General features: G+C 40.1%; 1 protein-coding gene across 5 annotated transcripts in view; it reads left to right on the forward strand.

Annotated features, from left to right (window-relative positions):
- PCDH7 (protocadherin 7) overlaps positions 1-21,246 on the forward strand; it is a 249,151-nt gene extending 227,905 nt beyond the window's left edge. For 4 of the 5 annotated variants that reach the window (XM_064149110.1, XM_064149109.1, XM_064149111.1 and 1 more), the window contains one exon: positions 16,204-21,246. In XM_064149110.1, coding sequence (XP_064005180.1) covers positions 16,204-16,583 — 380 coding nt within the window. In that variant the 3' untranslated portion in view covers positions 16,584-21,246. The remainder of the gene's footprint in view (positions 1-16,203) is intronic. The other variant, XM_064149113.1, reaches the window with a different exon arrangement.
- The last annotated feature ends 1,974 nt before the right edge of the window (positions 21,247-23,220 follow it).

The raw sequence follows: 23,220 nt of genomic DNA on the forward strand, positions 1-23,220 counted from the left end.
GTTGATGCATAAATCCTAAGAGATGTGATCTTACTTTTCTGTTCCACTGAAATTGTCAGCTGCTATCCTTGGATCAGGTCTGGATCACACTTTATTCCCCATTTGTAGCATGCCATGAGCTTTAGTTGATTACTTTGAATTTGCACTTCTCATTGATATTGGAAGCATCAGATTCAAAAGATGCCATATAATCATGGAATGGTTTGGGTTGGAAGGGACCTTAAAAATCATCTAGTCTCAACTGCCTTGCCATGGGCAGGTACACCTTCCAATAGACCAGGCTGCTTAAGTCCCTGTCCAGCCTGGCCTAGAACACCTCCAGGGAGGGGGCACCCACAAGCTCCCTGGGCAACCAGTTCCAGTGTCTCTCCACTCTTACTTTGAAGAGTTTATTCCTAATACCTACTCCAAATCTCCCTTTTTCTAACTTAAATCCATTGTCCCTTGCCCCATCACTACAAACCCTTGTAAAAAGTCCCTTCTCAGCTTTCTTAGAGGCCCCCTTTAGGTACTGGGGCGCTACTATGAGGTCTCCCTGGAGCCTTCTCTTCTCCATGTTTTAGCAGCACAAAGTCAGTCTCTGAATATGCAAAATATTGGTGCTTCTTAGAAACTGAGCTGAAGTTGGACTGAGTAGTCTTTACAATTCTACATACTGATGATATAGAGCATCTTGTGAAAGCTACGCCTTAGGTGGATATTACCTTTCGCTGAAAGACAGATTAGGTGCAACTGAACCAGTGAGAAATTCTCCCAGACATTTATAATTAGAGCCATTGCTCACTCCTCGGACAAGTTTGGTAGCTGAGGTCTTCAAAAATAATTTTAAAATCCCTAAGGGAGTTTTCCAAATAAAGATTATTGTAGAAAACTCCATCAGATTTGTTTTGCAGGATAAGAGATGCCTGCAGCTAGACAGATTTACATAGACTGAAGTATAATAAATGAGAGAATCTAACAACAGAGGAGTTAAATGATTCTTGCTTGTCCATGGAATTACCAAGGAAGTTTTATTCCTCATCTACTCTGTCTTTTTTTTTTTCCCCATCACTTATATACTTCTTGAAATTGAAGGTATTTCTGTAAATCTTCATTCAGGTGAAAAACCTCCCTTGGAATAAAAATCTTGTAAGTTAACAAGAAGAACAGTTCTGTGACAGCATGATGAGATTCACGAGTATTGTACCAGATTGCCATTTTGTGGTTATAGAAGAAGATATAATTACTTCCAAACAGTTTCAAGTGGAGGCGAGATGCCCCTCAACTGAGTTTCAAACAGATGGTGGTGGAAAATACATTAAGTCCACAGAATCACTTAGTGATGGACCAAAATCTTATGATCTCTTGATATTTAATTGCTAAGTCTTCTCTTCAGTGGCTTTAGTTTATGATATCAGTCACAAAATCAGAGAGATTTGTTTCTTCCACTTTGCTATAACCTTCTTTGGCAGTGGGATTGGTTTAGATAATAGTGACTAAGGATGAGTGAGGTGATTCTCCCGTTCTCTTCTGCTCTCATGAGACCCCACCAGAAGCACTGCATCCAGTTTTGAGGGACTCAACAGGAGAAGGACATGGAACTATTGAAGCAGGTCCAGAGGAAGCCATGATCAGGGGTGTGGAGCACCTCTCCTGTAAGGACAGGCTGAAAGAATTTGGGCTATTCTGCCTGGAGAATAGAAGGTTCCAGGGAGAATTTAGAGTGGCTTGGGGCTACAAGAAAGATGGGGAGGGACTTTTTACAGTTGTTTGTAGTCATAGGATAAGGGGCAATGGCTTTGAGTTGGAAGAGGGTAAATTTAGATTGGATATTAGGAAGAAATTCTTTACAGTGAGGGTGATGAGACGCTGGAACAGGTTGCCCAGGGAGGTTGCAGGTACCCCCTCCCTGGAGGTGTTCAAGGCCAGGTTGGATCATAGGATCCTATGATCATATTAGGGGTTGGAAGGGACCCAAAGAGATTATTGAGTTCAACCGTCCTGCCAAAGCAGGACAATACTATTTAACACAGATCACAGAGGAACACATGGATGAGGCCTTGAGCAGCCTGGTCTAGTGGAAGGTGTCTTTGGCCATGGCAGGAGGGTTGGAAATAGATGATTTGAGGGTTCCTTCCAACCCAAACCATTCTATGATTCTACGATCTTCAGAAGTTTCTTCCAATCTCTACCATTTTGTGGTTCTCTTAATCTTTGAATGCAGTGCCCAGCATTTTATACAGAAGAAAATCAGATATACCAAGACACTCTAGTGAATTATTATGATGCAGAGCTAAGAGATTTCCTCTAGACATTAGAACAGGCTGCACAGGGAGGTGGTGAAGTCACCATCACTGGAGGTGTTCAAGAACCCTGTGGCCATGGCACTTTGGGACATGGTTTAATGGCCACAGTGGTGTTGCATTGATGGTTGGAGCTGATGATCTCAGAGATCTTTTCCAACCAAAACAAATCTATTATTCCTTACAGATTTAGTTTTGAAACAGAAGAGTGGCACAAATCCTTTATTATCTGCTGATCATTACTTGGATAGGTACTTGAACACCGCTAATAGTTATCTGTAGAGCGATAGGGATATATGTGCTTGAGACAATTCTGGGGGTGGGGAGAGGGAGAGAAAAAACATTCATATGAAGTATTGAACTATGTCAAAGATGAGGTAACAGATTTCATCTGAAGGATTGGTTTGAGAAATAGCTATGTAGAAAATATAAGTAAAATTCAACCTCTTCTGTCTTAGCCCTTAAAGGAAAATAAGAGAGACCCGTCTCTCCCTCAGACATTTCTTGAAGCATGAAAATTGTTTAAAGGGCATCCTAATTTATCCACTTCATAAAGCTATCTGTGATGGCAGGAAAAGACTTTTTTAAAAGTTTTTTTTCTTTTCCCCTTGAAATGGATGCCTTATTCTCTTTCTCCCTGTAGCTTTTCAGAGCTTTTTGTCTATTTATATTCATTATTGTGGATGTAAGAACAGTGCTGGTTTTCATTATTTCATTGGCATGAGAGAAGCCCTGATTCAGTTTTGCTGTCAATTTTGACCTCTACTTTCAGTGACTAAAAGCAACAGTAATGAGAAACAGAAAAAAAAACCAAAACCAACCCCAAAAAAAAAAACCAAAACCTTACCAAAATCCCCAACCCTAAAATACTTCTGCATCAGCATAAAAACAGGTTAATAGCACTCAAGATATACACATTTCATGTCAATGTTAGACTAAGGCATGCAATGAATAATTCTCTCTGTGTTTATTGCACTGCCACATATTTAGTGAGATTTCCTGGTGGGAAATAAGATTTAAACTGTACATAAAGGATCTAATAAAAATTAATATGCTCAAAATATCTTTGCACAAAGAGCAGCATGAAATCAATGTTAGATTTCATGCTGACAAGTAGCTTTTGTCCAAAGTTTTTGAGACCACCTTAATTCTCCCATTTGTTTTCCATCTGTGTCACTCTGTAAGCAGTTAATTTTCCACTTTATCAAGCCTGCCACTCGTCTCTGATTTTAGATGGCATTTGTCTGATTTTAGATGGCATTAATTTGATTGGAGATGGAATTTCTCAGATATAAGATGGAATTTCTCTGATTTAGGAAGGAATGTAACTGATTTAGTAAGGAACTTACATGGTTCAGGATGGAATTTACCTTATACTTAGACAGCATTTACTTGATTTTAGATGGAATTTCTCATAGAATCATTAATATTGGGAAAAAATATCTGAGATCATCAAGTTCAACTGCAACTGATATTAGGTAGATTAGCAGGAAAAAACAATGTGGATTTACACTGCCAATAATAAACAGCTTTGTTTTCATCTGTTGTACTGAAAACTTTTAATACAGTCATACCTTTGTTTTCTTCACTATACATATGTGTTAAAAAATAAGTGTTTAACCTTCCCATTATATGCTTTGCTTGACTGGGTTCCATGCTAGCCTAGCAAATACAATTAGGAGCTTGTTCCTCCTACCTTTTGTCAAGGGTTTAGTCATGCATTGCAAATGGAGCAAGCTTAATACTGGCCAGTTTCAAATCTTTTGTCAGTTTTACTGGAGCCTCTGTAAAAGCATCAACTGATACTGTAAGAAGCTTCTTGATATTGAAATGTGTGAAACAAGCCAGAGATAATCTGATTCATTAAAGCAATGTGAGCCTGGAGCTCAGAAACTGAACTTGTCCTAGGCTGCATGAGGAGTACTATAGGCAGGAGGTCCAGGGAGGGATTCTACCCCTCAGCTTCCTTCTGATGAGATCTCACTCAAAGTCCTGTGTCTCTCTCTGAAGCCCTCAAGATGATAAGGACATGGTGGTCTCTGGTGAACCTGCTTTAACAATCCCAAGATGATCAGAGGGATGGAGAATCTCTGCAATGAAGACAGGATGAGAGAGTAGAGGTTTTTCTACCTAGAGAAGAGAAAGCTCCAGGGAGACCTTCTAGCAGATGAAGTGGGCTCCAGGAGAGCTAGAGAGGGACATTTGACAGAAGTGTAGAGTGACAGGACAAGGGATAATGGCTTCACATTGGGAGAAGCTGGATTGAGATCATAGAATCATGGAATCAACCAGGTTGGAAGAGACCTCCAAGATCATCCAGTCCAACCTAGCACCCAGCCCTATCCAGTCAACTAGACCATGCAGAAGAAATTTTCTCCTATGTGGGTGGTGAGGCACAGAAACAGGTTGCCCAGAGAAGTCAGAGACACTCCAAGCCTGGAAGTGTTGAAAGCCAATTGGCTGGGGCCTTGAGCAGTCCAGTCTAGTAGGAGGTGTCCCTGCCTGTTGTAGAGGAGCTTGAACTAGATTATCTTTAATGTCCCTTCCAACTCAAACCATTCTATGGTTCTTCAAAAACATACATCTGTAAATGTAACAAACTGAGTAAAAATGCAGAAACTGAGATTTAATTTTTGGGGGTATAAGATGCTCAAAAAAATGTAGACACATGGCACCCTGGGACATGGTTTAGTGGGCCTGATAGTGTTGGCTTGGGGTGTTTGAACTCTTGGATATATTTTCCAACCAGAAAATGTTCTATGATTTTATGGTTCTAAGTATGCAGGTTGACAATCAAGCAAAGCAAAACCATAGTGATTGATTTAATATTGTGCTGTAAAACACCAAACCAGACAAGTCATGACAGTAAACATTCCTAAACCAAGAGAACAGATTCATGAAGTGTGCTTCCAGTGGAGTCAGTTATGACTTTTACTTTAGGGATAGAGATTTTTTTCAGCTATTTTTGGAGGCATATCTCAAGAAAATTGTAAAGGGATATGCTCAACTGTCTATCCAAATAAGTGGCTTAGGAAACCTGAAGAAAATAATAGAATCATTAAAGTTGGAAAAGGCCTCTAAGCTCATGAAGTCCAACCTTCTACCCAACACCTCCATGACCACTAGGCCATGTCCCAGAGTACCACATATACTTGTTTTTTCTAAAACCTAATGTTACTTAATAGCTGGTTAAGCAAACAACCCCCAGATATCTTCCTCTCAGGGGAGAGATATTACCTGACAAATAGATACCCTCATTCAGATCCAATTTTACTTTTACTTCCAAGATACTGTTCTAGTTGTAAGATAAAAATTCTACTTCTTTTTCTCCTCTAACTGTTGAGAGAAAGAGACATTGAGGGTCAAAGGCAAGGGTTAAAACACTGATGCATACTACAGGCTCCATTAAATCAGGACTGCTGCTTAGCAAGTTAAACTTTGTATATTTTTACTTCTCCATTTTGCTTCATTGAAACTAATTTTTTTATACATTTCCCATTATTATTAAAATTGCCATTCTGTTTTCCATTCTACAGTGAAATAAAGAGTGATGCTGTAATCTCTTCTAAAACAACATGCTTATGAATAGTGTGTGTGATCCCACTCTCCACTGTACATGCACAAGGGGAATTAATGCTGGACTTAATTACTAATGGACTGCAACCCAGATGAATCTGTCATACGGACGTAACCATCCTGAGCTGATGTGTTTGTAATTAATTCACTAGCTGGAATCTGCACACACAGCTGGAAAATCAATAAAAAATTAATGAAAAAAACCCCTTTGAGCAGGACATAAATCACACAGAAGGATTCATTATCTTTCTGCATTTGTCTCTCCCATTTTACTTTTTTGAGGTGTGAAGTTTTTTTTCACATGCTTACTATAAAAACAACAACAAATAATAACAGCAGCAACAAAAACCTTCCCTTGGATTCCCCTCCTCTGAATCAGCTTAATGAGAAAACGTCTCTAGGTACAATAAAAACAGGGTAGATTGTTCCTCTTTTTGGTAAAAGTTGAGAGCTAAAGATGACCTAAAGACAAGAGTGACCACAGACTCACAGAATGGCTTGGCTTGGGTAGGACCTTGAAGATAATATGGTTCCAACATCCCTGCCATGGGCAGAAACACTTCCATTAGACCAGGTTGCTCAAGGCCTCATCCAATCTGCTCTTGAACATCTCCAGGGAGGGACATCCACAACCTTCCTAAGCAACCTGTTGCAGTGTCTTACCACCTTCATTGTAAGGAATTTCTTCTTATATCCTGTCTAAATCGATCCTACTCTTACTTATGTGGTCTAAATCTCATCTCTTCAGGCTGAAGTGAGGCTATGGATCATGCTACTGATAGGGAATTAAAGGCAAGAGACTGTAACCCATCAATCACTATATCATAAATCAAGTTTGTGGGTGTTGGTCTCTTCTCCCTAGTATCAAATGATAAGACAAGAGAGGACAGTGTCAAGTTTTCACCAGGGGAGGTTTAGGACTGCAAGAGTGGTCAGGCATGGGAACAGGCTGCCCAGGAAGGTGGTGAAGTGACCATTCCTGGAGGTGTTCAGGAAACCTGCGGGCATGGCACCTGGGGCCATGGTTCAATGGCCACGGTCGTGTTGGGTTGATAGTTGGACTTGATGATCTTAGAGATCTTTTCAACCTTAATATTTTTATGATTTCCTGTCACTATGACAGGAGAAAACATGAACATATACTCCTGAGTCATATGATTTTATTCTTATGCTCATGATTAATGAAGGTGAGCACTATGTTTGACAAACACAACTAGTTTCTTCTGGACTATGCTTCTATGGGCAGGGAAAATGTGTATTAATATGATAACTGTAAAATGTTTTTAAATTCTATTTATAACTTTCACTTAGATCTTGTGTGATGTACTACTACTGCTCAAGGAATGAAAAAGCATTGTTTGCCCTATTCAGTATACTAAATTGAATCACATTTTGTTGTTTCCCAGATATTGTTAGCATGATTGGGTGAAATTACAGATTTCTGTGTGCATTTGTGAGAGAAATATGCATGACATGAACAGATCAGTGAGTATTTTCCACCATTATGTGGGGCAAGTGATAGGATGAGAGGGAATGGCCTCAAGTTACACATGTGGAGGTTTAGGCTGGATATTAGAAGAAATTTCTTGACTGAAAGGATTTTCAAACACTGGAATGGGCTGCCCAGGGAGGTGGTTGAATCCCTATCCCTGGTGATATGTAAAAGCTGCAGAGATGTGGTGCTGAAGGACATGGCTTAGCACCATACCTTGTAGAGTTAGGGAATGGTTGGACTTGATGATCTTAAAGGCCTTTTCCAACCAAAACGATTCTGTGACTTTATAAGGTCCTCTTTAAGTGACTGAAAATTACTAAGTGGATTCTTTACTTGATTATTGTGTTTCTTACAGCACAGCTTCTTGACAGCTACTAAAAAGACAAGGAGTCACAAGCTAGTTTTTTCTGATTCATGTTGAGTTCTACATTATTTAAATGATCATTTGCAAGCAGAGTATGGACAACTTTCTCCTACCCCTCCATTTGAAAATAAGGCAATTTCAGTTAATAGAGCTTCAACAGATTGCACACCTACTGCTCAAGTTTAACCTTTGAGGTCTATGACTTGTAACAAAATAAACATTCCATGAGTCACCCAGGAAACCTTTTGGGAACATGAGTAATTCCCTTTTTATGAAAGCAGTCCTGGTATTTAATATATGTTATTATATGGTATTGTATTCTGTATATGAAGGAATGAAACAAGATCCAGAATCTAACAATGGGTTGCTGCACAAAGTAGGCCTGCATGAAGCATTTCATTTTCAGGAATTCAGTGATTCCATCAAGATAATCAGTTCAAGTTCCTATCTTGTGTGGCAGAAGAATTTTAGAAGAAAAAAAAAAAAACCAAAAAAAAAAACCAAACCCACAATTCATTGAAAGATATGAAAGACAGAAATCAATATTCTCCCTTAATGCCAGTTCTGAAACACAAAAGAATTTAAAGAGAACTTCTAGTCTGAGCTCATGCTCAAAGTCACAAGAGTTCAGTTTTGCAGTTCATTTGCTGTTTTTCCTGTTATTTATAATAATCAATCAAGCAGCCATGAGTGTAGTCCTATCTTTTTAATCAGTCATTATCTGAACCTGAATATTAGTCATATTTAGTATATTTTTATATTGCTTCCACAAATAACAAGCTTACAAAACAGCTTGGAGCTCAGACAACTCATTGGTATTCTCTACATATTCAACTCACCAGAGAATTATTAAATGGTTAAAGTGGGAAAGGACATTTAAAGATCATCTAGTCCAACACTTCTACAGTAAGTAGGAACATCCTCTACTAGAGCAGGTTGCTCACATTCCCATCAAGTCTGACTGGAATGTTTCCAGTGATGGGGCCTCCAACTGGGCAACTGCTTTCATTGTCACACCATGCTCGTGAGAAAGAAATTCTTCCTAACGCCCAGCCTAAACCTACCCTGCTCTAGTTTCAAACCATTTTCCCATGTACTAGTGCTACAAGCCCTTGTAAACAGTCTTCCTCTAGCTTTCTTTTATGTCCCTTTCAGATACTGGTAGGCTGCTATAAAATCTCCCTGAAGTCTCCTCTTCCCCGGGCTGAACAACCCCATTTCATTCAGCCTGTCTTCCGAGAAGTGTTGCTCCAGTGCTCCATAGTATTTATGGCTTCCTCTGGACCCTCTCTAACAGGTTCAGGTCCTTGTGTTGAGGAGCCCATATCTGAACAGAGTACTCCAGGTAAGATCTCACCAGAGTAGAGTGGCAGAAGATACCTGTGAGAGAGCCATAAACTCTAATGACATTAAACATCTTTTAGCTTCTACATGGAAATAACACATTCATTAACATACTCCAGGAAACATTAATTGGAGTTGACTTTTGAATGTGATGAGCATAAACTGGAGGGAGACAAGGTCATAAAGTTGAGCACCTTTCCTGTGGAGACAGGCTGAGAGAGTTGAGGCTGTTCAGCATGGGAAGACCTCATAGTGGCCTTTCATTACCTGAAGTGTTCCCACAAGCAAGCTTCGGGAGGGACTTTTGGCAAGGACTTGCAGTGGCATGAAGAGGACTAATAGCTTTGAGATGGAAGATGAAAGATTTAGACTGCATATTAGGATTAAGTTCCTTATAGTGAAGGTGGGGAGACATTGGAACAGTTTGCCTGGGAAGACCACAGATGGCCCTTGCTAGAGTTGGTCAAGACCAGATTGCACGGGGCCTTGAGCAAGCTGGTCTAATGGAAAGTGTCCCTGACAATGGCAAGAAGTTGGAACCAGATGATCTTCAATGTGCCTTCCAACCCAAACCATTCTATGATTCTGTGAAGGGGAAATCACATAACCTTGCTTTTCTTTTCTGTGATAAAAGCACTGGTGTCCTTATCTGATGAAAAATATTAAACACTTATCATCATGAGGCAAAATAAAGGGAAGATACAATACAAAGCTTAGATAAGCCAATGGAGGTGATAGAATCACTGGCCCTGGAGGTGTTCAGAACATGTGTGGACATGGCACTGAGGGACATGTTTTAATGGCCATAGTGGTGCCAGGTCAACAGCAGGACCCAGTTTGATCCTAGAGGTCTTTTCCACCTGAAACAATTCTGTGAGTCTATCATAATAGCAGCTGCTAGCTTGTCTGTCCCCTCAAATCTCCTACAGTCTGCCATTAGCATCAAGTAAATGATGTTGTCTCTTCAACCCTGATTCAGACTTTTCTGAAGTCATCTTTAGGAGAGCTGACATTCTAATTGCTCCACGAGTTGTTTCAGCTCAGAGTTTGTTAAGCACTGACATGTTTTACTGCCAAAAAAAAACCCCAAAATAATAAAAGTATGTCATTTGACACAGTGACAGATTAATACTTTAGCATCAGATTGGCAGAACGATTAGGCAGCCTAAATGTTTCCTACATCTTAATGTCTATGTTCCTTCAGGAAGCCTCTGTTGAATCCTGCTTTTCTGAGGATTCCGTTCTCATTGCAGTGAGAGAAGTAAATCAGGCTATCAAAGGATTTAACAGGATTACAAGGAGTCTTGTAGCAATTACAGTTAAATCTAGAAAATTAAAATCTAGGGAATTTAACTGCAGTGTGGTGCATTTATTGCACTGCTTGCCACTGTTATCACATAAGTTGATGCTTTTTAGTCTTCATTTTACATATTTATGATAGAGCTTGTGATAAAAAAAAAAAACAAAACAACAAAAACTAAACAACTAAGTAATAAGATCTGAGCAACAGGATAAAGGTTGGCTCATAGAATCACAGATTGGTAGGGATGGGAAAGGACGTCCAGAGATCATTGAGTCCCAGCCCTGGCTGAAGTAGGTTCACCTAAGGGAGGTCACATAGGGACATCTTGAAATTCTCTAGAGAAGGAGACCCCCCCAGTCTCTCTGGGCAGCCTTCTCCAGGCCTTCAGCACCCTCACAGAATGGAAGTTTTTCCTCATGTGTTGCAGTTGGTACCCATTGCCCCTTGTCCAATCACAGGACACCACTGAAAAGAACCTGGCCCCTTCTCCTTGAAATATTCAGATATTTGTAAACATTAATAAGATCCTCTCTCAGTCTTGTCTAGGCTAAATAGCCCCAAGTGTCTCAGCCTTTCCTCACTAGACAGATGTTTCAGTCCCTTTGTCATCCTGGTAGCCTCTCTAGGGCATTCTCTGCTACATCCCTGTCCCTCCTGAACTGGGGAGGCCAGAACTGGACTGAGTATTCTAGATGAGAGCTTACTAGGACAGAGTAGAGCGGAAGAAAAACCTCCTTTAACCCACTAGCCACACTTTGTCCTTTCTACCATGGGCATGCAAAAAAAATATATATTTTCCCCCCACTATTTAGCCTTTTAAGCACACGAAAAGTGTTGCTTTCTGCATCAGCTGCCTTCTCACCACCTCACTTTCATCTAGCATGAGCTAGATGGTCAAAAGTTAAAGAATCAGTAATCTGCCCTTAAACAAAAACAAACCCAAACTTTCATGCTGTAAATAAAAAGGTTTTTGGTTGTGTTTGTTTGGGTTTTTTTGCTGCCTTTTTTTTTAAACCTCAGTATCAGCCTTTTTTTTGTTTTTTTCTATTTTTATGAATTGATTAAAACTTCACAGTTGGAATTGTCACTGTTAGAGAAGGTCATCTGGCAGCTAAAATCTAAGGAAAAATAAGCAAAATGCAAGTGATAAAAGAAGGCTGAACAGACCTTTGGAAGGTATTTTATAAATGATAGCTGGTAGTATAAATCATAACTGCTAACATCACTGTTCAGAACAAAGTTTGCTGTGTGGTAGAAAGGTAGAAAGTTGCTCCAACCCAAATGAAGTACCTGACTCTCCCCATATTGAAGTTCTCTGCTCCTTTTTAAACTAATTGTTGTGGTTTTTTTTAATACAAGAAGCTTTACCATTTCCTCAGATGACTCACATTGTGTGTAAGTCATACCACATACACTGGAAAAGTGTTACTTGTTGATTTTTGTTCATGGTTTAATGGCCATGGTGGTCTTATTTTGATGGTTGGACTCAATTATCTTGGAGGTCTTTTCCAGCTGAAGCGATTCTGTGATTACTTCAGCATGGTTGGCATCTCTCAAGCAGTGGGTTGACATTGGACTTTACTCAGTAGGACCATTTCAGGGACAGCATGCACTGTCTCAGTGGTACATGATAATGCCACATTCAGGATGACAGCAGACAAAGCCTTAGGGCATGAAACGTTTTTTGAGCTACATTCAATTGGTGTTTAACTGTCATTAGCCTGCGGTGCAGAGGAAGAAATCACTGATGTCTTCAAAGATGTTTAAGGGTTTTCATAGATTCTTGGCAGGTCAGAACGTGCCCCAGCACTAACTGGGGTGTAATTCTCAGACTGCTGTGGAGAGGAGGCAGGAATTTCAAAGGCAGGGCTACTGTAACTGCATATCATGATAGCTGAGGGTTTTTTTCCTCCCCATAAACAGTGATTTTCTACAATATGCAGCTGGTTTATGCATTACTGTTTTCAGACCATGTAATCAGTGTTTGTTATACTTTAAGAGCTCTCTTGTGTCTCTGGTCACACAGCTCAGAAAACAGATAACCATTTAGTGCAAGAGCTATGTAAGTGGAATCCTGTTTAACTAAATAGTCTTACTAGTGTTCCCCTGGACGCAGCACTGGTGAGGCCACTCGTTGAATACAGAAGACACTGAGTCAATGGAGTATAAGGCTACATTGACTCTACAGGCCAAATATTGAGAGACATTTGGGAGGAAAATAAATCACACTGCATCCAACAGCCTTAAGGAAGGAGAAGCAGTTGCTGCTGCTCCATGTCCCCGGGTCTAACCAGCAGCAAAGATGAAGAAGTATTCCCAGTAGGCACATACACAGAGGACACAGGTACACTGTGTATTTACATAGTTGGCCTCACAAATCATAGACAGAGCACTCAGCATAAATATGGCAGCGCCAGTGCCCTCGTTCTTGGAGTCCTAGTGGACAGCAAGTTCTCCATGGGACAGAAATGTGTGCTTGTGGCCAAGAGTGCCAAGAGCATCCTGGAGTGCATTACAAAAAGCCTGTCCAGCAGATCTAGGGAGGTTCTTCTCCCCTTTCTACCCCTCTACAATGCTCTGGTGAGACCACACCTGGAACATTGTGTCCAGTTTTTGGCTCACCAATTCAAGAGAGAAAAGGATCTGCTGGAAAAAGTCCAATGGAGAGCTACGAGGATGACTACAGGACATGAATATCTCTCTTATGAAGAAAGACTGAGAGGACTGGGGTTGTTTATTCTTGAAAAGAGAAGGCTGAGAGGGGATCTTGACAATGTCTATAAATGTCTGAAGCGTGGGCATCAAGATGAAGGTCTTTGGCGGTGACAAAGAAGAATGGGTGCAAGCTGGAACATAGGAGGTACCACCTTAATACAAGGACACATTCCTTTATGGTGAGGGCGATGGAGCACTGGAAAGGGCTGTCAAGGGAGAATGTGGAGTCTCCTCTGGACAAGCTCCTGTGCAACCTCCCCTAGGTGATCCTGCTTTGATAGGTGGGTTGATCTGGATGATTTCTGGAGGTCCCTTCCAACTTCTAGCATTCCATGATTCTGTTCCCTTCTCTGGCTAGGCAGGATGGACATTCACTAGTAGGAGAGGACAAGCAGATATGTTTATGTGCATCTGCACATGTAATAGAATCATAGAATCAACCAGGTTAGAAGAGACCTCCAAGATCATCCAGTCCAGGAAAGGGTCAGAAAGTAATTTATTAATTAGAAAGAACAAAGGGTGCTGGTCATGCACAGAACATAACCAGACAAACCTATTGACCATCAACCTATTTAGACATGACTGGCAGTTTTGTCCTTTAATCTCTCTTTCTGCTCTTGTTCCTCCCCAAATCAACTAAACTCCTCCCTTGTCCTCCCTTTGATTCCTCCCATAAACAACACATTATAAGTCCTGTGCTATTCCAAACAGGTTTTGTCCAATATTCCATAATGTGTCCTGCTATGATGGTGGTGGAACACTGGAGTAGGTTGGTTGGGGAGGCGGCAGAGGGTGGAATGTCTCCTTTCCTGGAGACGTTCAAGGTCAGGTTTGATGGGGCTCTGAGCGACATGTTCTAGTTGGGGGTGTCCTGATTACTGCAGGTGTGTAGAACTAGATGACCATTAAAAGTCCCTTCCAACTAAGACTATTTGATGATTCTATGACACATACTTAGGCCAAGGTTCCTCTGTGAGACAGGAAGATGATGGAGAGAGCAGCTGCCAATGACTCACAGTGATAAGTTTCATGCCTGGACAATGAGTCTGATGAGTCTGGTGGAAGAGCCATGGGAGGCCCCCAGGCAAGATGCTTGATCCTCCTGACTCCTTGTTTTGGGTTCTTATCTACAACTATACACTCCTGTGCCCCTCTGGGTCTGGGCACATGGACCTTTGATGGGCTGATAGGCCTGGGAGGAGCCTGGGGGTATTTTTTGGGCTAGTATTATCCTGCCAGTGTCTTTCTGAGCGTGAAGATGATGATTACCACATAACCCAATGGAGTGAGTCAGCCACAAGCTGCTTAGAGGTTGCTGCTTCATAAAACAGCAGCACAAGGCTGAAAGGAGCAACAAGTCTTTGTGCTTTACAGCATGGAATTCTAATGTTTTCCCCCAAATTAATAGGACTTGAACTGCAACTCAAAATGGTAAATTTTCAAGTGCTATTATTCAAGGGCTGTTATCAAGGGATAGCATTTTATCAGCTGATTTAATACTGGCTCATGATTGGATAGCTCTAAAAAGGAACCATCAACTATAATGAGACATTGTTTTGTCTGGAAAGAAAACCCCTATAAAACCCCTAAACAATAAGAAATATCTCTTTTCAATAAACACATGCTCTCAGGATTTAAAAAAGTAATAATTATAATAAATAAAGATCACTCAGTTCCTTCCTCCCAGCCTTACCCTTCTCAGATGCAATTACTCCATTATCAGTGTTGTTTTCTTCATTAAAATCAGTTACTAAATCATTCACTAAACCAGCTGAGACCTTCAACTATGTCCCTGCTTTATAGGATCATAGAACCATCTCTCAGTATATCCATTGTCACTCTTATATTGTTACAGTTCCTACTCAAACCTTACCACAACAATGCCTGCACTTGATGCCAACAAGAGTTAATGCAGAGACTAGTTGCAGCTCTCTGTTCTCAGGGTCCCCATGTTTTGGGGGTTTTGCTTTCAAAACAGACTCTTTATGGTTGCTCAACTTAGTAATTCTGTGATTACTTGATTTTGATGTTTTGATCTCTTTCTCAACACCAGTGGTTTTCAGTGAAAGTTTTTCCAAGTACAAAAGCTTAGACACACTGATCTGAAAGAGGACATCTCCTAACAAAACGAGCCATACACAAAACTTTAGCACTCGAGTTTTTCCTTTCCTTCCATATACACACACAATGCACAGAACAAACTTATCCACACATGTTAGATAAAGTTCCTAACCAATAGCAGGGTTTTTTTGTATGTTCCTACTACTCATTGCTTGTATGACTCATGCATCATACCATGTACTAACCACAAATGCCCAGTCATCAGAAACACAAGTAGAGGTTTACACTCATTGTCAGTAACTGAGCTGCTCACTTGTAGGCTGTTAAACATGTTAATAGTTGCACAGCACAAGACTGCAGATCCATTCCACAAAAATGCAAAGAATCCTTAAAAGAAAAAGATTTTTAAAAAGGTATTTTTAATGATTTTGAGAAAATTGGAATTTTTAAACTAGAGAAGAGCACATTTAGATTGGACATTAAAAAGAAGTTCTTTATTATGAGGGTGGTGGAACACCACAACAGGTTGCTCAGGGAGATGATGGAGGCCCCATCTCTGGAGATATTCAGTGGCAGATTTGATGGGGCTCTGAGCAACCTGATCTAATTGGGGATGTCCCTGCTTATTGCAGGAGGGTTGGACTAAATGACCTTTAAAGGTTCTTTCCAACCTAAAATATTTTATGATTCTATGACTCTGAGTGCTTGGCTGAGTCTTTGAGAAGATAAAAAAATCAACAAGTATCCAATGGCAAATGCTTTTGAGCTTTATTTACAAGTACAGCAAGTGGCTTAATGATTTTATTTTTCTTGAGGCTGAAGGTAACTGTGCTGGTACAGTTATTGCCTTTGGGCACAGGCACTGCAAAACCAAAACTTAGAGAAACTTACAGATTCATAGAATCCTTTCGGTTGGAGAAGACCTCAAAAATCTTAGCCTCCAACCATCAGCACTATTACCAAGACCTTTAAAAATACCTTTTGTAAATGTAAGGATTCTCAGTTGGAGGGGAAGTCGTTGTAATATTCTTCTTTTGTAAAGGGTACTCTGTTTTCCTTTCAGATTCAAGGCCTCTACCAGATGTAGCCCTGACAGGGAAGTGCACCCGAGAGTGTGATGAATATGGCCACTCGGACTCCTGCTGGATGCCAGTTCGTACTTCTCCTGAAAGAAAGCAGAAGAGCCAGCCAAAACTCTCCACTTTCATGCCTGTCGATGAACGGGGCAGTCAGGAAAAGCTGGCCAATGGAGAAGCTTCCCTCATGGGCGATCGCAACAGAAATCTCCTTAACAAAAAGCTGACCTCATCTTATGAGACCTTCAGCGCAGCTAGTTTCAGCAAAAACGAAGAAGGCAACCCAGAGGATATCCCCCTCACACAGACAGGGGAATACAAGCCATCTCCTGTCAATACTCTAACTAGAAGAGAAGTTTACCTGTAGGTTAAAAAAAAATAAATAAAGCGGCAAGGAAATTCTCTCCTATTGTGAGAAAAGATGCAAAAGTCTTAAAAATCCAAACAATTTTAACACAAAACAAAATAAAACCAAGAAACAAAAAACCAAGGGGGCCACCAAAGAGACAAAAGATCTGCCTGCCACTTCTGCCTCCGCAGCAGGTGTTTAATCCTACTCTCTGCCTGACTATCCTGTACAATGTAGAAAATGTTGTTACTTGCATGTCTAGTTCCTCCCCACACACCTTTCAACTGGTTTTTATTTTCCTAAATCTATGGTTGCAAATTCCTCCCATAAGTAAGGAGCTTGAGTAAAAAAGAACACAACACACTGTTGTTTCCCCCACACCGCTCTACAGAAGCATGAGTTAAGCCAACTCATTTTGTTTGGTTGTCGCCTGGCTTGTTGAGGATAACAAGTCAGAGAAACAAAGAAACAAAGCGAAACAAAACAAACAACAACCCAGCTCACATCATTGGAATTTTGCTGATCCCCACCAGAGACAATCCTTTAGGAACCATACAGATATAGAGGCAAATATCAAGATATCAGTGGTGAATAGGCACTTTGTGAAGACCACAGCTTTAATATTCTCACCGCTCATCTGAGGCTGGAAGCAACAGAAATCTCTTCAGCCTGAGACTGCAGTCAAACCTGTGGCACCACCTTCCTCTGGTTCATGAACTCTGGTTCTGTTTTACTCATAACAAGAACGCATTCTTGCTCTGTATCTCTCTCTCGTTCTCTGTAATGATGGCTTCAAGGTAAACACAATTAGCAACACATATACCATAGGATAGTAATAACAACCAAACTGTTGAAACCAGTTCTATTGGGGCAAGGCTAATATCTAGCTGGGAGAGATCTTGAAAACAAAAAGGCCAAAGATCATCCAAAGGATCAGGGGAACTGCTAAGTATTGGGGCTTGGCTTAGAAACTTAATTTATCCACAAATCCACACACATCCTCCTAACACACTTTCTGTTGTTAACATTTTGCACAGCAGCACAGTTTACAAACCCAGAAGAGTTTACTTCATAACACAGTTTAATGGCCATGCTGATGTCGGGTTGATGGTTGGACTTGATGATCTTAAAGGTCTTTTTCAACCAATATTATTCTGTGATTTGTGTTTTATTTCTCCTATGCAGTTCACTTGAATGTCTAAAGGAACTGATGTGGGTTACAAGGTTTTTTTGGTAATGATGTGAGGTTCCAGCAGCTGCTGCATATGTTAATGCTGCCTAAACCAGTTCCAGGGACTTTTTAAGATCAAAACACCTACCTAAGAGGAGTAATAGAAGACTTTGTCAACAAGAATGCTTGGAGGGAAAGACTGAGCATGGGGATGATGCAGTGACAAGAGAATATTGCATGTCAGCTAGGCATACCTGCATTAGCAAGGGGGTTGAACTAGTTCTCCACAGGTGCTTTCCAACCATTTTGTAATTCTGTGTTTCTAAGTACAAAGCCTTCTTTTCAGAGTGCAAGGAATGATTTCTAAGCCTTTTGTCAGCAGTGTTGAACATTACCAGTTGCTTCAGTTATGTCCAAGAGATACTGAAGGCTTTCTTGAAGCACAAGTACACTAAAACCAAGACAAGTGCAATACAAAATGGTGTCAAGACTTGGAACATTTAGACTAAGTAGAAAACAATTTGATAAATAGTGGTGCGATACTCACCTTGGAGGTCAAGAAGAGTCAAAAGGAGCCCAGGATGCTGTGATATGAGCTCTGGGCTGTGAAGGTTCTCATGCTGAGTGCTCCTTGAAAGGAAAAGGAACAGGTTTTTGTGCAATAAAAACAACAAAATGTACAGACCTTCAAATGTATAGTCTGTAGCTGGTGTTGTAGTCATGACAGACTGAGTTCAGACATTCAGATGAAATCCCCCGTGGAACCACACAAGCAAGGACAGCTTGAGGAGCAGTCAGATCCCTGGTTATATAACCTGGTGTTAAGGCATGGCTAGGTAGCTCTCTAGGGCACCATAGCCACAGTGGCTTTGGGTAGCATTTTGCTTTGAAGAACTGCATAGAAATAATCTTCAACAACCTCAATCAGAGGTTGGTCAATCCATACAACCTATCACATTTATCGTTTGGACTCACTTCTCCACATAGCAGGATGAGGTTGATGGTTGGACTCGATCTCAGAGGTCCTCTCCAGCCAAAACAAGTCTATGATTCTATGTACCATTCTTGGCCATTTCGTTCTCCTTTTATTTTCTTCAAGTTTGTGTACAGCAGTTATGCTGAAATGGGCACATTTTAGAGGGCAAACATTAAAACTCAAAGATTAATAACAACCGAACCTCTTTATGTTTAATTATTTAAGAGAGATGCAACCTAGTACTTTGTTCCAAGGCTGCACACAGCAGTTACTGTGTTGTATAATCTGTAAGTAGAAAATGCTTCTAAAGAAATGCTTACCTAATGTATACACAGTTTCCTTGCACGTTTCAACAGAATACACAAAATGGTCAAGAGAATTTCCTTAAAAAAAAAAAAAAGGTTTCATTTAATATTACACACAGAGAGAAATTAAATAAAGTAGTGTGGTCCCATATATTTGAAGACCTCTATTTTTTTTTCTACTAGGCTAATAATGCAGGTCGTAGGAGTCCTTCAAATGAAATGGATCAGCAATCACTCCCCAAGTTTTGCACCACGCAAACCCTCTCATTAAATACTTTACCTGCGTGCATCTCCTATAGATTAAAATGGGTGTGAAAGAATAATTCCTTTTGAGTTTTATAACAATTCATTCTACTGTAAGTATTCACATTCATTCTGGTGGAAACTAGCCACTATTAATACGCTGATTACTCTTCTGACCTGGCATGACACACGAATATACTTTGTGGTTTATCTTCTTTTTTTGTTTGTTTGTTTGTTTTCTTCTTCTTCTTCCTTTCCTTGTTTGATTTTTTTTTTTGTTTTCCTCTTCTTAGTTTCCAATAGGTTAAATCTGGTGCCACTCCATAACTCGAGTGCTTTTGTAAAAAAAAAAAAAATTAAAAACAAACAAAAAAAAAGAGAAACAAATAAAACTATGTAAAAATAATAATAATAATAATAATAATTAGAGCGAATGCGAAATATGCAACTGTGCCTTTTATACCTATTATTCTGGTAATGTGGTAGTTGGGTTTGGACACTGAGGGACAAAGGGGCTATTCCCAACTTTTTTGTTTCTTGAACCTGTATATTTAACCTGTCTTTATTTTCTGAGAAATTATAAATAATATATTTACAAACAAAAAAAACAAAACAAGCCTTTTGCCAAACTCAGTTAATGGACCAGTCTTAAGCATTATTAACACAAGGCTGTGGTTTAAGTAGGTCTTGAGGAGTTCTTTTCCTTTTTTGTTAATCGCTCTTCGTGCGAGGCTTGGAGTTTGTTTAGATATTTTTGTTAATTTGCTTTTAATTCTGCTGCCTGAAAAAGTACAATCAGTCTGTATTGAAGTTATTTAGCCAAGGTGTCACCAGTTCATGTTGCCAGGAAAATTGAATTTTTAATTTTTTAATTTTATTTTATTTTATTAATTGCTCTTTTTGCCTCCATCACATTTCAGTTGTACAGTAGAGAAATCATCCTTTTCTTTCCTTCTGTGGGAAACTCAGATGAGCTTTGCATGTCTTTTACATTAGGGCACCTTTATAGATTGATGCATTAATATATAACTTTATATGTATTAGAACAAAAAAAAAATCAGTAGCTTTGGTCTATAAAAAAAAAAAATCTAATGCTCATTCTGGATCTCAGATCCACTATGTTTAGTCCATATGGTTTCTGACTGGCCTGCTGCCTGAGTTTCAGGAAAAAAAAGAAAGAAAAAATAAAAAAAAGAGAAAAAAAAAAGGAAAAAAATGTTAAACATTATTAAAAATGTTAAACATTATTTTTATGTGGGGGAAGAACTTCAACGGGCTCGAAATGATTGGCTGAAAGGCTACCCTAGGAAGATGTCAAGCTGGAAAACACAAAAAATATGCATAAAGGACAGTATTGGAGTCACTATCAATGGAAGTGTTCAAAACCATGCAGCCATGGCACTTCAGCACAGAGTTCAATGGCCATGGTGTTCTTAGGCTGATGGTTGGACTCCAATCATTAGAGATCTTTTCCAACCCAACCAATTCTATGATTCAATGAAAGCAAGACTTTGCCCTAAATCCAGCTGTCACTAAACTCTTGTAAGGAACCTGAGCAAGGAAATAGTTTTCCTGTTGTTGCGTTAGATACGAATGAATAGAGATGAAGGAGCCGAACCAGCAGCAGAAATAGAAGTCCATCAGTGGAGCTGATACTAGAGCATGACCACAACAAAGATGACACTAACCAGCTACCTGGGGTATGCTTTCAGACAACGTTTCCCTAAATTTTCAAGCACTTGCATTCGGTGTGGTACGATCTGTTTGTAATATTAATCATTGACTATTGTTCTGCAACTTGGATGTTGATAGTGAAGCAGAGAACAATTTATCATTGTTTATTATGAGTCACTATGCACGCAACTATGCTAAACATGGCAAAAATGTATTCAACGCTAGTCCACCTCTATTTATGAACTATTTACATAATTTAATTTGCTTTTTGTACAGTTTTATGTAAATAAATTGCTTGTCATTTTCTTCTTCCTCTTTTTTTTCTCTCTCTCTCTCTCTTTTTATTTTGGCTCTGGAAATTAAACTATAACATGTTCAACTGGTTGCTCATTTGCCAGTGTACTTTCTCTGACAGGCTGGATTAGATCACGTGCTAAATTTGCATATTTAACCTCTATTTTGCATGGCAAATATGAAATTTGTAGCTGGCCATATCTTTTAGCTCACGTAGCTGAGGTTTTAGCTGTCTCCGGAGTGGAATTCAATAGAGGTTGGTGTCACTCAGGACAGCATAGAGCAATTTTCACAGTAGAAATAAAATACTTGCAATGGTAGCAGTTGTTTCTGATTACTCTTCAAAAGAAGGACTTTGCAGCTCTTTTCCAATACCTAAAGGGAACCTGCAAGAAAGCTGGAGAAGGACTTTTCATAAAGGTGTCTAGAGACTGGACTGAACAGATAAATTTTGAGTTGAGGGAGAGTAGGTTTAGCCTGGATCTCAGAAAGAACTTCTGCAGTCCAAGGGTGGTGAGACTCTGGAATAGGCTGCCCAGAGTGGTTGCGGATATCCCCTCCTTGGGGGGTGTTCAAAGGCAGGTTGGATGAGGCCTTGAGGTCTAGTTGAGAGGCATCCCTCCCTATGGCAATGGGGGGAGGAGCAGGTGACCTTCAGTAGAGCGGATGATCTTCAAACCTAAGCCATCCTTTGATTCTGTGATTCCATGGTTATAAAGGTGTGTTGTAAACCTTTCTATCAAGGGATATTTTTATTTAGTTGTTTGGGGTTTTTTTAAAGTAAAAGCTGAGGGATTTCAGATATTGCCATGAAATGGTGATTTTCCAGTTATCAGCAGGGTCATTACTTTTTCTGCTTTTATCCAAGAAGTTTAGTGGGCATGGTGGTGTTGGGTTGATGGTTGGACTTGGGGATCTTAAAGGTTTTTTTCAAGGAGGAGGGGCCGAGGAAGCTGGGGTTGTTTAGACTGGAGAAGAGGAGGCTCAAGGGTGATCTCATTGCTGTCTATAACTACCTGAAGGGAGGTTGTAGCCAGGTGGAGTTGGTCTCTTTTCTCAGGTGATCAGGAACAGAACAAGGGGACACAGTCTCAAGTTGTGCCAGGGGAGGTCTAGGCTGGATGTTTGGAGGAAGTTCTTCACAGAGAGAGTGATTGGCATTGGAATGGGCTGCCCAGGGAGGTGGTGGAGTCGTCATCCCTGGAGGTGTTCAAGAGAGGACTGGATGAGGCACTTAGTGCCATGGTCTAGTTGATTGGACAGGGCTGAGTGACAGGTTGGACTGGATGATCTTTGAGGTCTCTTCCAACCTGGTTGATTCTATGATTCTATGAAAGCAATTCTATGATTCTAAGTATTAACAAATCCTAAGACCTCAGTGATCCATCTATGCTGAAGAGAACACCGCTAATGCAGAATTCCAGCCCAAAATGTGAAATAGAATGCTCTCATTCATTCTAGTTATGAATCAAATTATCCATCTCAGAACAACTACAGATCAAGAGCAAACCCTCCTCAAGAAGGAACATCTAAGAAGCAAGAAAGGTGTATTCCTTATCCCCTCCTTGGAAGCGTTCAAAGCCAGACTGGATGAGGCTTGAGCAACCTGGTCTACTGGAAAGTGTCCCTGAGAATGCCAGGGAGGTTTGAACTGCACTGCATATTTCTATCTTTATTGGTCAGGTTGGTTATTTTTTGAGAAAGCAAATTCCAAAACAGCTCTTAAGTTGGGATTTACATCAGCTGTAACACAGGGGCAATATATTTGTGGGATGAGATATCAGAGATTTAAAACTCCCTGTTGTTTTTGACAAAATAAGGTATTAGTACAGAAGACTTTGTGGAATGGGGTCTGCAATTTCACAGAATCACAAAATTCCCCACTCAGCATCATAGAAAGTGCTGCTTATACTTTGTTTTTTACCTCAGTTAAAGGTTAGGGTTCCATTTTTTTTCTGAATACAGGCTGCACAGAGCTTTTTCAGTTGGGTG

This window comes from Pogoniulus pusillus, chromosome 9 (genome assembly GCF_015220805.1).
Source record: "Pogoniulus pusillus isolate bPogPus1 chromosome 9, bPogPus1.pri, whole genome shotgun sequence".
NCBI classification, from domain to species: Eukaryota; Metazoa; Chordata; class Aves; order Piciformes; family Lybiidae; genus Pogoniulus; species Pogoniulus pusillus.